General features: G+C 41.4%; 1 protein-coding gene across 1 annotated transcript in view; it reads right to left on the bottom strand.

Moving 5' to 3' along the window:
- HAUS3 (HAUS augmin like complex subunit 3) overlaps positions 1-13,600 on the bottom strand; it is a 108,167-nt gene that overhangs the window by 55,883 nt on the left and 38,684 nt on the right. The window contains exons 3-4 of the mRNA XM_078678604.1: positions 10,575-11,593; positions 9,312-9,754 (exon numbers count right to left, since the gene is read on the bottom strand). Coding sequence (XP_078534730.1) covers positions 9,312-9,754; positions 10,575-11,495 — 1,364 coding nt within the window. The 5' untranslated portion in view covers positions 11,496-11,593. The remainder of the gene's footprint in view (positions 1-9,311; positions 9,755-10,574; positions 11,594-13,600) is intronic.

The raw sequence follows: 13,600 nt of genomic DNA, 5'->3' as shown, positions 1-13,600 counted from the left end.
CCTGTTTTTACCAGATGCAATAAAGTGAAGAGCCTGTGAAGTACGTGGTCCGCCTCCTACTTTGCCTCGCCGGTCCTGGGTGGATCAGGAAGTGGCGTTTGTGGATATATATATCATATCACATAAACATTATATATATATATATATATATATATATATATATATATATATATATATATATATATACAGCCTGAAAAACATACTAGGCTCAAAACTGCCATTATTGCATGTAAAACGTTTACATTTGCTAGATAAAGACATATACATTACATTATAAGATAATGTAAAGAAGAAACACTGCCCTGGGTTTCTTTGAAACACACAACCTTTATTTTCAAAGGTAAAAACAGGCAGGATCATAGAGGCAGATTTAGCCAAGATAGGTTGCATAGTAACAACTGAAAAACTTGGCGCCGTGCCTTTAAGACCTCCATGAGCCTCCAGGCTCCCATCATGCACCACAGGTGAGTTAGGTCAGTTCTTTTGGACGGCGTATAACAGTGTGATAACAGCATGGGTAACATGTAAAATAGACAGTTCTGGTATTCGCCCGGTGAGGAGGGTGTGTTGCTTATGACTTTGATGAGTATACCCCTGGAAGAGAACTAGGATCACAGGTAAGTAACTTATCCTTCTCTTCCAGGGGATACTCATCAATAGTCATAAGCACTGAATAGAATAGCAAGCCCATCCCATACCCTGCGGACGAATAACAGTCTCTCTAAACAGTATACTAATATATATTACCCAAACAAATTTCTCAGGGATGTTTGACCAACTTGAGCATTCGCCGGAGTATCAGAATCAAGGCAGTAATGGCGTGCAAAGGAATGAACCGAAAGCCACATAGCTGCCTTACAAATTTCATGAATAGGAACTTTTTTAAGCATTGCTATCGTAGCAGCTTTTACTCTAGTTGAATGCGCTCTCGGCTTGCCCGGGAGCTGTTTCCGTGCCAACTGGTAAGATAACATAAAACAAGACACAATCCATCTAGAAATGGACCTCTTAGATGCAGACAAGCCTGTATTCAGAGGGCCGTAGTTCACAAACAAAATGATCAACTATCGAACACTCTTGGTTTGATCAAGATAAAATTTCAAAACTCTTTTTAAGTCCAAAGAGTGTAAAGCTTTCTCAGCTGGAGTGTTCGGATTAGCAAAAAACGTAGGCAGTGTAACTGACTGGTTAATGTGAAAGTCCGAGACTACCTTAGGAAGGAATCTCGGATGAGTCCGAAGCACCACTCTATTCGCATGGAAAACGAGATACGGTTCTGTAGAACAAAGGTTCTCGCTCACCCTGCGCGCAGAAGTGATAGCTACTAGGAAGGCCACCTTCCATGACAGATGTTGAAGGGACGCCTTATGAATAGGTTCGAATGGAGGGCCCATCAATTTGGATAAAACCACATTAAGCTCCCAAGGAGGAGAGGGAGCCCTCACCGGAGGATACACTTTGAGACCCTCCAGAAAATCCTTCACAACTGGCATTTGAAAGAAAGAAACCCGAGTGGAGGACTTTCGATATGCTGTAATTGCTGCCAGATGGACCTTTATAGAGGAATACTGTAAACCTGCTTTGGCCAAAGAAAGTAAACATGGTAACAGTACTTGTTCTTGACCTCGAATAGGGTCATGACCTTCAGCAGCACACCACATGAAAAAACGCTTCCACTTGAAAGCATACGACTTTCTTGTAGAAGCTCTCCTCGCCTTTCTCAAAATGTGCATACAGTCCTGCGAGAGGCCTAAATGTACATATTGTATGAACTCAGGAGCCACACTGCCAGCTTCAGGGACGGCAGGTTGGGGTGGAACACCCTGCCGTTCTCTCTGGTCAGCAGATCCGGACAGCAAGGCAGCCTCCTGTGCGGTACTTTGAACAGATACAGGAGATCCGGGTACCACCATTGGCGAGGCCAATCTGGAGCCACAAGGATGATCTCCGTCTTGGACTTGTACAGTTTCTTGATCACCAAGGGAAGGAGTGGAATCGGTGGAAAAGCGTAGAGTAATGTCTCTGAGCAGTCCATCCAGAGCATTCCCCTTGGATCCTCGTTGTGGGTATCTGGACGCGAAGACACGGCATTTTGCGTTTTCGGCGTCCGCAAAGAGATCGATTTCTGGTGTCCCCCAGGCCTGGATGACCTCTCTTATCACTTCTTCTTTTAAGACCCAGACGTGCGCTTCTGCGAAGTGTCTGCTTAGGTCGTCTGCTTGGATGTTGAGGACACCCGGCAGATGGACCGCCGATATTTTCATACCTCGAGCCAGAAGCCATTTCCAGATTGCTTGCGCTTCGAGCGAAAGAGGTCTGGATCTCGTTCCGCCCTGCTTGTTTAGATAGTACATCGTTGTTGTGTTGTCCGTTTGAACAAGAAGGGAGGATGTCTTGATCGCGGGAAAGAAAGCCTTGAGAGCTAGGTAGAGAGCTCAGAGTTCCAACATGTTTATATGATACAGTCTTTTTCGGACCACACTCTTTGAACTTGAAGCGATCCCAGATGATCGCCCCATCCCTGAAGGGACGCATCTGTCACCAGCGATTGTCTGGGCATGTCCTCTTGGAAAGGCACTCCCACTACCAGAAGACTCCGCTGCATCCACCATCGAATGGAGATCCGTACTGACAAGGATAGTGACAGTTTGTCCTCCCAACGATTTGAAAACTGGGACCACTGATCCTCCAGAGACTGCTGCAGAGGTCTCATGTGCAGCCTGGCGTTTAGAACGAGGAAAATACAATAAGCCATGGACCCTAGAAGAGACGAGATCTGTCTGGCTGTGGGTCGAGGAGTCTTCAGTAGAGTTTGACACTTGAGGAGAATGGAGGATAGTCTCTCCTCCGAAGGATACGCTTTTGCGTCCTTTGAATCCAGAAGTGCGCCCAGATAGTGTATCCTCTGCGCGGGATGGATGATAGACTTTTTGAAGTTTACGTGTAGGCCAAGTCTCCGCAGCTGATGTATGCAGAACTTGAGATGTTGCTGAAGCAAAATCGGAGACGCACTCTTTAGCAGCCAATCGTCTAGGTAGGGGTAGACGAAAATGTGCCTCTTCCTCAGGAAAGCCGCTACGACTGCGATGCACTTTGAAAAGGTGCAAGGAGCGGACTTTAGCCCGAAGGGCAAAAGTGTGAATTGGAAATGGCTGGTTTGGATGCAAAACCGTAGAAACATCCGATGCTTTGGGGCGATGGGGATGTGAAAATAAGCATCTTGAAGATCTATGGAGCACATCCAGTCCCCTTGATACAAAGTGTAATTATTTGATGTAACGCCAGCATTCTGAACTTTTCTCGCCGAATGAATAGGTTGAGACGCCTGAGATCTAGTATGGGCCTGAACTCCTTGTTTGGACCTTTCTCTGGAACTAGAAAGTATCGGAGTAAATGCCTTGTCGACGCTGTGTCTTTGGGACCTCCTCGATGGCATTCTTTAGGATTAAGGCAGACACCTCTTGTCTCAAAAGATGAATTCGATGGGTTACAGTCTTTTGAGGAGGAATGGAAGGTGGAGGGGACTTGAATCTGATGGAATATCCATTCTTTACAATATTCAGAACCCATTTGTCCAGTGTGATGTTTGTCCACTCTTCCAGGCAAAAACAAACACTTCTCCCCACCGGAGTGGGTAACGGGCTCAGGGGAAGCAAAAACTCACTGCTTTTGTTGCGGTTGCTTGTTTCCAGGTGCAGACTGCCTGGAAATGCCACCTCTTCCTTTACCAGGAGGACGCTGGGAGAACTGAGATCTTCCCGGATTCTGCTGAGACGACCATTGAGGGGTTTGAACCCTCTGCTGGTTCTGTCTCTTGTCGTATGGACGGTATTTTTTCTTAAAATCCTTCCTTTTCTCAAGACCAAAAGCTATCACTGTATCAAGCTCCGTCTTCATTCGCGACATCTCATCGTCAGCATGAGATCCGAAGAGCGATGTTCCATTAAAAGGCAGATTAAGAATCCGGTGTTGTGCCTCAGGCTTAAGACCTGTGAGCCTCAACCAAGCTGAGCGCCTGGCGCAGAGTCCATGTGCGTAGCCATGCGTAGATAAATCAGAAGCAACAGCGGCTGCACTAATCACCTGGTTAGCCACTAGCCCACCTTCGTGTAAGATCAAGAAAGTCGTGTTTGTCTTCTTTAGGAAGCTTTTCTGCGAAACGAGACATGGAGTCCCATAGTGCGCGGTCATAGCGACCCAGCAAAGCAGAAGCGCTGGCGACTTTCATGTAGGAAGCAGAGGTGGCACACATTCTCTTCCCTACTGAGTCCATAGCCTTACTGTCCTTATCTGGCGGCACAGAAGATGATGCCGCTCCTGTTTGATTTTTGCACGACGCCGCTCCCGTTTGATTTTTGCATGCCGCTGAGACAATCACAGAATCCGGTTTTGGCTCAGCCCTCAGAAAGAACGGATCATTGTCCGGTGCTTTATACTTCTTAGCGATCCGAGAAGGAACCACTCCCAAAGCTGCTGGAGTCAAGAACTTGTGCTGCGCAGGCTCCAACAGACCTGGTATCAGAGGATGTAAGGGCCTTGACATTAGCTTTTGATGCAACATTTCGAAAATGACCGTTGTCTTGGTGGTAGAGACAAGCATTTCGATATTAAGCTTAGCCGCTCCACGACAGAGAACCTCATTAAAGGTAATCACATCATCAATCGGTGATATCCTACTCGGAGGAGTTGACGACAGTGTCGGTGAATATCCCCTCTTCGAATTTGTAGACCTCGTTGAGGGTGAAGAACGCCTCCACACCAACGGGGTTTTCTCGGAGGAGTACGCTCACGTCTTTTTAGAGAACGCACCAACTGTCTTGGGGGCGATATTGATCTCGAAGCAGGTCTTGCCGACACAGGCGACCTGGAATACGATCTTGGAAGATTAATCCTCCTTATATTATCTTATAATAATCTCCCCCAGCCATCGTGGCGAGATATTAGTCGCTGGCTGAATAGGTGAAGGTGCTCTTGAGGGCGCTGGAGAGATCTGCACAATCTGTAGTCCAGGGGAGGAAGAAGAACTCCCAGAAAACACAGTAGGAACCTTAGACCGGTCTTTAGACACCGTCCTAGGCCTCTTAGCTGCAGGAGACACCGACTGAGACCTCCTCGACGGCGATCTCCTCGACGGCGATCTCGACGACGACCTCCTAGGTGTCGACCTCCTTGACGGCGATAGTCTCAGCGGCGACTTCCTCGGCGACGACGATGGTCTCTTAGGCGTCGACGCCGTGCGCCTCGACGGCGATGGTCTTCTCAGCGTCGTGTGTCTCAACGCCAAATGACTTGGGCTCTGACGTTGAAACCTCTGCTGGTCGGTTCGAAGTCATGGCACCCCTCGACGGCGACCTTGACTTATGTTCCGAGCCTCTCGGCAGCGACCGTCGACGTCGAGTCCCGCCCTCTTGCAGTCGTAGGCGAGCCAGACCTGGACCGCCTACGCCTTTTCTCACCTTGCTTCGACGGCAAAATCTTCTTCGACGGTGTGGGATGTTTCGACGTAGACGGTCGTCGCGACGGTGATTTCGATGCCGAATTAGAACACAGAGGTACCTTAGAAGAAGATCTGGTAGGAGATCGATGTTTTCTCTGCTCCCCTTTGTCTTAGCGCTCTTTGTGCTGAGAAGAAGGCTTCTTGGAATAAAATTCTTCTCTTCCACTCACAGTATCTCCTATATCATACAGGGACTGAAGGCTGCTCTTCTCTCTCTCCCTGAGAATTCTGTTAGGCAACTTACTACAGTGGTAGCAGAGTTCTGGCTTGTGAGAAGATGGTAGACAAGCTACACAGACCGAATGAGGGTCTGTCTTGGCCATTTTTTTTTACCACAGGCCGGACACTTAACAAATAAGGCCGGCATTATGACTGGAAAAATAGTCAAAAACCAAGAAAAAATTGTTGAATTAGTTAAACAATGACTAAAGACGTCGAGTAAAGACGAAAAAATTTGAGTAATACCAGAAGAAAGTGATAAAATATCACAAACTGGCGAGCTCAATGCTCCAGGATCCTCACAGAAGGAGCCGGAAAAAAGAACTAACCTAACTGTGGTGCATGATGGGAGCCTGGAGGCTCATGGAGGTCTTAAAGGCACGGCGCAGTTTTTCAGTTGTTACTATGCAGCCTATCTAGGCTAAATCTGCCTCTATGATCCTGCCTGTTTTTACCTTTGAAAATAAAGGTTGTGTGTTTCAAAGAAACCCAGGGCAGTGTTTCTTCTTTACATTATCTTATAATGTAATGTATATGTCTTTATTTAGCAAATGTAAACGTTTTACATGCAATAATGGCAGTTTTGAGACTAGCCTGGTGTTTTTCAGGCTGCATATGTATAAATATATATATATATATATATATATATATATATATATATATATATATATATATATATATATATATATATATATATATTTTATGTGTATTTATATGTATTTGTAGATATATGCATATTATTGGCTATTGCTCCGGGGTCCCGCACGTGGGCGGGACCATTCAGTGCTTATGACTATTGAGGAGTATCCCCTGGAAGAGAAGCAGTATGCCACAGAGTGGGTGGAGAACATGGTCCTTTGTACAAGTTTTATTGACAATATATCTATTCTCTGGAATGGAACCCCTGAATCTGCGGAGGCATTTGTACAAAAACTGAATTTAAATCTGAATTTTACCTCCAATATTAGTACCACAGAGAAATGCATTCTTGGTTTCGTTACGTTTGTAAAAAACAATAAAATACACACAAACACACAAAGCCAACCGTAGAAAAATCCATTTTGCACTCGATGAGGTTTCAATCGGAGTAAATTAAAACAAAGCATTCCATACGCTGAACATCTTCGGATGAAGAGTAATTGCAGTGAAGAAACTATATAGAGGGAGGCACAGATAGAAATTAAGAACAGACCTGCTGAAAGAGGGTATAGTACTCTGGTATTAAGTTAAGCAAAAAGTAAAGCTAAGAGGGTGTCAAGGGAATCTGCACAAAATGGAACAGGAAAAAATATATAATAATCAGGTGACAAAAATGATCTAAGGATGATCACAGGGTACCACACATCACCAGAAATTGAGAGATATTCTAACTAGGCATTGGAACCTTATTAAGAGTGATCCTGTGATTGGCCATGTGGTTCTCAAAAAGGCCCTCTTCGTGTTCAGACGTGCAAAGTCTTTGCGCCAGAAATTGGTAATCAATAGTCCAGACACAACAATCGGACACCTGGCTCAGAGGTAATGCCGGGTTCCAAAAATGTCATCATGTAAACATGGCCTGAATATAAAAGAAGTCCCATCACCATTATTGAAAACTCTGCTCAAGATACGCAACCCATATAATTGCAGGAGTGATCATGTGGTCTACATATTACAGTATTACATATTACAGTGCCCCTGCCCTAAGATGTATGGAGGGAGTACCATACATATGGTGCATGTGAGGATTCAGCAGCATTTGAAAGCGGTAAAAAATGAAGACCGAGGTTATCCACTTGCTCCACATTTGCATGAATCCCACAATGGAAGATGTAGTGCATTACTGTATTTTGTAATGGATTTGGTTCCTAAAGGTAAGAGGATAAAAGGATTGAGGCAGTTGGAGTCCAAATATATCGTCATCCTTAATACAAAGATTCCAAACTGATTGAATTTGATAAAGATTTATACTTTCATCTATGAATTTAACATTTAAGACTGTGATCAATCTTCCCTGTTCTGTAGAAGACCAGCTTTAGATGAATGAATCTACTAGTACAATTTAGTTTCAGAAATAGTATGCACTGGTTTTGCACTTTATGGTTAGAGTGAGTGTTTATGTACTATACTGTGATTATGTGTACATTTCGTTCGGCTTATTTAATGACATTTGATAGATATAGAAGTGTTTATTAACAGATTAGAAAATTGGTATTATGTATTTAGAACTACAGTAATAGAAGAGGTAGAGTCGTGGTGGAAATTTGACCAAGAAACGTATTCCCCTTGAAGTGAGCTATGTTAGAAGAGGGCGGGGAAGTGCAATTCAAAATCCCACTGGGGGAGGACTTGCCCCAACTTAACTCTTTTAATGAATGCATCCCACTTGGGACTTAGAAAGATTGTTTTCCTTGTACAGACTTGGACTTCGGTTTTATTATAGATAGAGTGTTAAGATTCATTTAAACTAATGTTGATCTATTCCATCATATTTTAAAGAGGTTAACTTTTTTTATGTAATTAATCTCTAGTTTGCATTTATGCACCTTTGTATAATGAAGGATCTAATTTTGCACTTTCATAGCTCTTGCACTTTGAAGTGATAAGAGCATTACATGTATTAGAAAGAAAAGAAAGAAAATGAAATAAGAAAAATAATATTTCACTAGGCAGGCACGGAAAAATATTTTAACAGAAAAATATTCAACAGTCTCACTTTATGCACAGCGTGGCTACGTGTAAATAAGGGTGTAAAAATGGTGTCCATATTGTGTGAGCAAGGCAGTGGAGATTGCCAAAACGCATAACGCCAGATATCTGAATAAATAAAAATTATTAATAAGACTCAAGTGGTGTCAGTACTTGTTTTTATAGAAGCAGGAGGTGGAAGGGATCTGGCGGCGATTTATGCCGGACTCGGCTGAACCGACACACCCTCGCCTTGGTGCAACGCGGATCCCAGCAGTTATGGGAAATCGAGGAAGTACATCTATATCTCTTGCCTCGTGTGAAGTCGAAGGGAATTGGGGCTGTTCTCGTAAACACTATAGGATATAGCTATATATGTGTGAAGGACATTTATAAGAAAGTTACTCTGCTCCCAAAGCCTTTTCGGAGTTTTTTTAATGATATTTTAGTCTTTATTCAAATATAAATGAAAGTAAGCGAGCAACAGTCTTTATAGCTGCAAAATATTTTTAACAAATTAGGTCCTAGTCTTTCTGAAGTAAGGCAAAGGTCTTCATTTATGAAGATGTGTTTTAAAGAAGATGTATTTTAAAGAAGTGCTCCGGGATCCCTGCACATGGGCGGGACTATTCGGGCTTATTATCAATGAAAATCCCCCAAGAGAGACTAATATTTCATAGCCATTTAAACATCAAAGACAAAATAATACATTTGGTTTATTTATTGCTTTAAGTCAATAATCCTTGGAGTACATTTTTTTTTTAAATATGATGCAAATTGGTTACTAAATGAAAGAGTGAGAGATAAACAGAAAAGTGATTGAAACTAAGCATGAGTTTAGAACGTGTCAGGAGCACAAAGTTGTGCTTGATAATGATAATAATCAAAATGGGGTGAGGGTTCAATGTCTATCCAAAGCAATACATACCCAGTAGAAGTTCCATCTTTGGAGTCAATGGAGTGTTTAGCTTTTGAAAACCGAGAGATGGTTGGGTCTTTCAGCATTTCCAGACTTTGATACAATGATTTGCTGCATTGCTTCAAATTTTCAAGGACTGCCTCCAGTTGGCGGTGAATATCCCTGTGTTTTCGCAACTCAATTTCATAAGCTAGATGAAGCAGCTCAAAAGAGGATTTTTGTTTCATCAACTGGCTGCACACCAAATCTTGCCTAGATGTATAATAATCTTGCCGTGCAATCTGAAGATCAAAATCCCCTTTTACAATTGGCATATTTAAGAGCTGTGCATTCTCTTTAACTAAATCAGGAAGAGTTTCACTTTGTATGCGTTTCACTTGATTTCTCAGTTGCAGGAGTTCATTTTCCAAGCTAGCATTTCTAGCCTCAATGATTTCTTCTTTTTCATTTGTCTGTAGTAAGAAACGTAGTGTCAATATGTGTTACCTTAGCGCATTCCTAAATATAACAACCAAAACGGGTTAAGCCACTAGGATTTAACAAAATGGTAAAGATTGGGCACAATATACCTCAGCTAAAGTGACACTTTTTTGAATCAACATGGCATATCAGAACTATCACAATTCATATCATAATGCTCAAATATCTGCCATTAAAACTTCTCTGGATAATGTTCATTGTGATGATATTGGATAAGGTGTTTTGACTGATATAAAAGCTAACCTATCGTACATTTCATGACTGTACTGGATTTCTTTGCATGCTGCAAATCTTTATAAATAACACATCATTTGACCCTCCAACTTGAAGAATCATGAGGAATCGAAGAACAAATGAATATTATGAAGGGTGTTTTCCAAATTAGACTTCACATTCTGCTATAGTAATACAAATTAAAACCTTGTCATTGGTCAGAATTTACAAAAGGGGAGAGGCTAAACATAGTACATTGTAGTAAGTGTGTGGTAGAAGCAAAATGAGATGGCTAATCAAACATTTTATCCTCCTCCATTTAATGGCAACATAGTATTTCTAGTAAAATATTTTAAAACTGCACAGTGGGGGTGAGGATAGGTTTAAACTAACTTACTAAATAGCAATTTTGAATGTTAACTACTTAGCATTTTACGGACTAGACTTTTTAAACCGATATATAATGCTGCAGAAACTCATATGTACTTTAAAAAAAAAAAATCACAAAAAAAAAAAAATCAGAGAATGCAACTTTGGTTATACATACCAAGGTCTTTTTGAACAACAATGTTCACTCACCTTATTTCTTAATGAAAGAAGCTGCTCCTTTGCACATTCTAGACCAGCCTCCAGACTATTGTCATTAGCTTTTAGCTGAACCAAATGTTGTTTCGCACAAATATATGCCAGCTGCAGCCGGGCCATCTCACTTGTTCTCTGTTCATATAGCTCACTGCTTTCATCATGAATGCATGACCGGCTCTCATCCAACTCGAGAAGTTGAAAATTCTCTTCATTTGAACTGTCAATCAACTCTGAGATCCCTTCAAAAAATTGCTTTTTTGTGTATGAAGTGAGGGCAGACGTTCTTTGTTCTTCTTGAGACAAGTAGCTCTCAAGAGAAAGTTGTGATAGTAAAACTGCTGGTAATCCAGATCCAAGAACCACACTAGAAGCAGCGAAAAATGAGATCATCGTTGTAACTGCTTCAATTAGTTTCTTCAGTTCCATATCCATCTTATTGTTCTCAGCACTTAAAGCTTCTTGAACAGCTTGTAGATGTGTTGTTCCCACTTCCTCTTCATCCCTTAATTTTAATGACATGTGGCTATTGGCTGAAGCCATTACTTGAAGCTTGTTACATCGATTAACTTTTATATTTGTTATCTTTTGCAAGAACCGAAGTTCTTCCTGTAGTTTCTCAAGTTCTACCTCATCTTCAGAAGTGTGCCTTGATTCAGCAGCTTTACATGTTTTCAAAACTTCCTCAAGATCATTTTCGTCCAAAATATGCTTTCCTGACTCCTTGAGAGAGGTGAACGATTTCAGAGTATCTCCAGACAAGACTTGTTGCTCAGTAACATGTCCACAAAACCACTCTAGGAAGGACTTAGTGTCAGTTGTCTCAAAAAGCCAGTCAAAATCTTCACCATTCAGTTTTTCAGCATTGACATAACCAAGTTTCTTTAGTTTTTCAACAAATGTCTTTCCGCAATTCATGATTACAATATTATATGTTGCAGGTAAAATATTTTTTTAAAAATCTAAAAATAAAAAAAACTTACATTCCAGAGATGCCACCACAGGATATGCAGAGCCTGCCGTTTTCCAATAGGAAACAAAATTAAAAAAATATTTAATACTATTGCAAATGTTCAGTCAAAACAACACTAAAGGAAGCATAACGTGTTCACTTCCTCAACACTTGCACACATTAGATTCCGCCACATCCAACGGTGAACCGAGGATAAATCTGTAGGTAACCCACAGCAGAGAGCGCTTCGTTTTCACCCTTAGAACTGCACCATCCTGCCTAGTAAGATAAAAGCGATCCCCGGTTGTCTGAAACTGAACTGCTCTTCAAGTGGCTGTGCTAAACTGCACTTCAACACAGAAATACCAAGATGTATCAATCCACTATCCTCCAGCACAGGCTAATTGCTAAATCTTAAATATGGAGGCCCCATGGAATTCTGTAGCAGGTGTCTCAAAGACGCTTTCTGTGCAATCCGGAATCGAATATGTTATGGGTCAATACACTTTATCTTAACAGAGTACAAAGATGCTAGTCGGACGGAGGTTGGTTATTAAAAGTCTTTGAGCAAAAAAATGTAGCTTACCACCTGTAGACATGCCCACCCCTAACCCTTCGCATACAAAGCATGTCTCCAGTTGTAACATCCTCTACTCTATTTAAAACAATATGGAATCGCGAAATAAGTACACTACTCTGCCTCCTTCCTTTCACAATATTGGCATTTCAAGCTAATAAGACCTGTCTGGAGACCACAGCAAGACACTTACCAGTGCAGAGCCCCATCACAATCCAATCGTACAATATAGATTTAAACAAAACACCAATTGTGAATAACAAAATCTACTTTACCCAAGCCACTGAAAACATGCAGCTTGCTGCCTAATACTGGAGTAAAAACGAGACAAGCAAAGCGAACTAGAGATCGGAGAAGAGAGAAAACAAATGGAAAAGGTAAAGTAGTAAAAGAATAACTGCATTAAAAAAAGTATAACTTTTGGCTCATATTCGCAAATTCCAGGCACCCAAGTTCTAATCAAGTGAGCAAAATGCATCAAAGTTACTGTTCCAAGCAAATTTACAAGCGTTTAAGCGGTTAACCTGAAAAGGTAAGTGAGCATCAAACTTTTGTAGGGGTAATATTTACAAATCCATCCAAATAACTAAAGAGCCAAACATAAATGGCATTAAAAATCATAAAATCTAGATAAGATCAAACGTTACCACTGACAGAGGGACAGCTTGACAGACAAGTTTACTTTTTTACTAAGTACAAATGTCATACCTTTACAGTTGCAAGATAACTAGTATCTACTGGAGTCTCATGAGGAAGTCAACATTTGGTCCTAATCTCCTTTTCTGATCCTCTTTGCCTTTAAGAGTAAGAGCTTCAACTGCAACGTTTTATCTTTTGTGAAACGGTTCATATGATTATCTGTATTATAATTTGCTAAATTAACTCATAACTTACAACTGAGCAGCGGGGGTGGGGGGTGGGGTGCTGACTTGCTAAGTAAAAAAGCACAGGAAGTGATCACAAATAGATCACGAGAATTCATACATTTGAGTGGACTATAAAACAGTAACAATAATAAACAAATGTTTAGCCAGGAATTCTATCAGACTAAAATGGAGACCTTAGGTATTATTTCATAATGTCCTTGCAAGGCTGTAGGGTAAGGAAAAATTGCTTTAGAGAGCTTGAAGCCGTAGTCTCGTAGGAGATGTGATGAGGAATGCCATGGGAGGCTTTCTGTGACCTACATTTAAAAAGCACACCTTTTTGTTGAAGTAAGCATTTAATACCTTCAATATGAAATAATGAACGTATTGGTTAGCAGAAATTAATTATATTTTGTGACTAAATGCCAGCCAGTCAAAAAAAATTAAGTGAAAAGCACATCCTGCCCACCCACAGTAATCGGAATCATCCGAAGTAAATGGCGAAGAAATAAATGCAGACACCTACAGCTGTAATATGGTGATCTTCCCCTCCCATAAAAAGGATGAAACACCAATACACCCTCGAAACTTCTTCTAATTTAGTAGCTTAGGAAATGGCTTTGTGGAA

The sequence above is a fragment of the Lissotriton helveticus genome, chromosome 2_2 (assembly GCF_964261635.1).
Source record: "Lissotriton helveticus chromosome 2_2, aLisHel1.1, whole genome shotgun sequence".
In the NCBI taxonomy this organism is placed as follows: Eukaryota; Metazoa; Chordata; class Amphibia; order Caudata; family Salamandridae; genus Lissotriton; species Lissotriton helveticus.
Note: the sequence above shows the minus strand (reverse complement) of the source record. Positions and strands in the feature narration are given on the sequence as shown.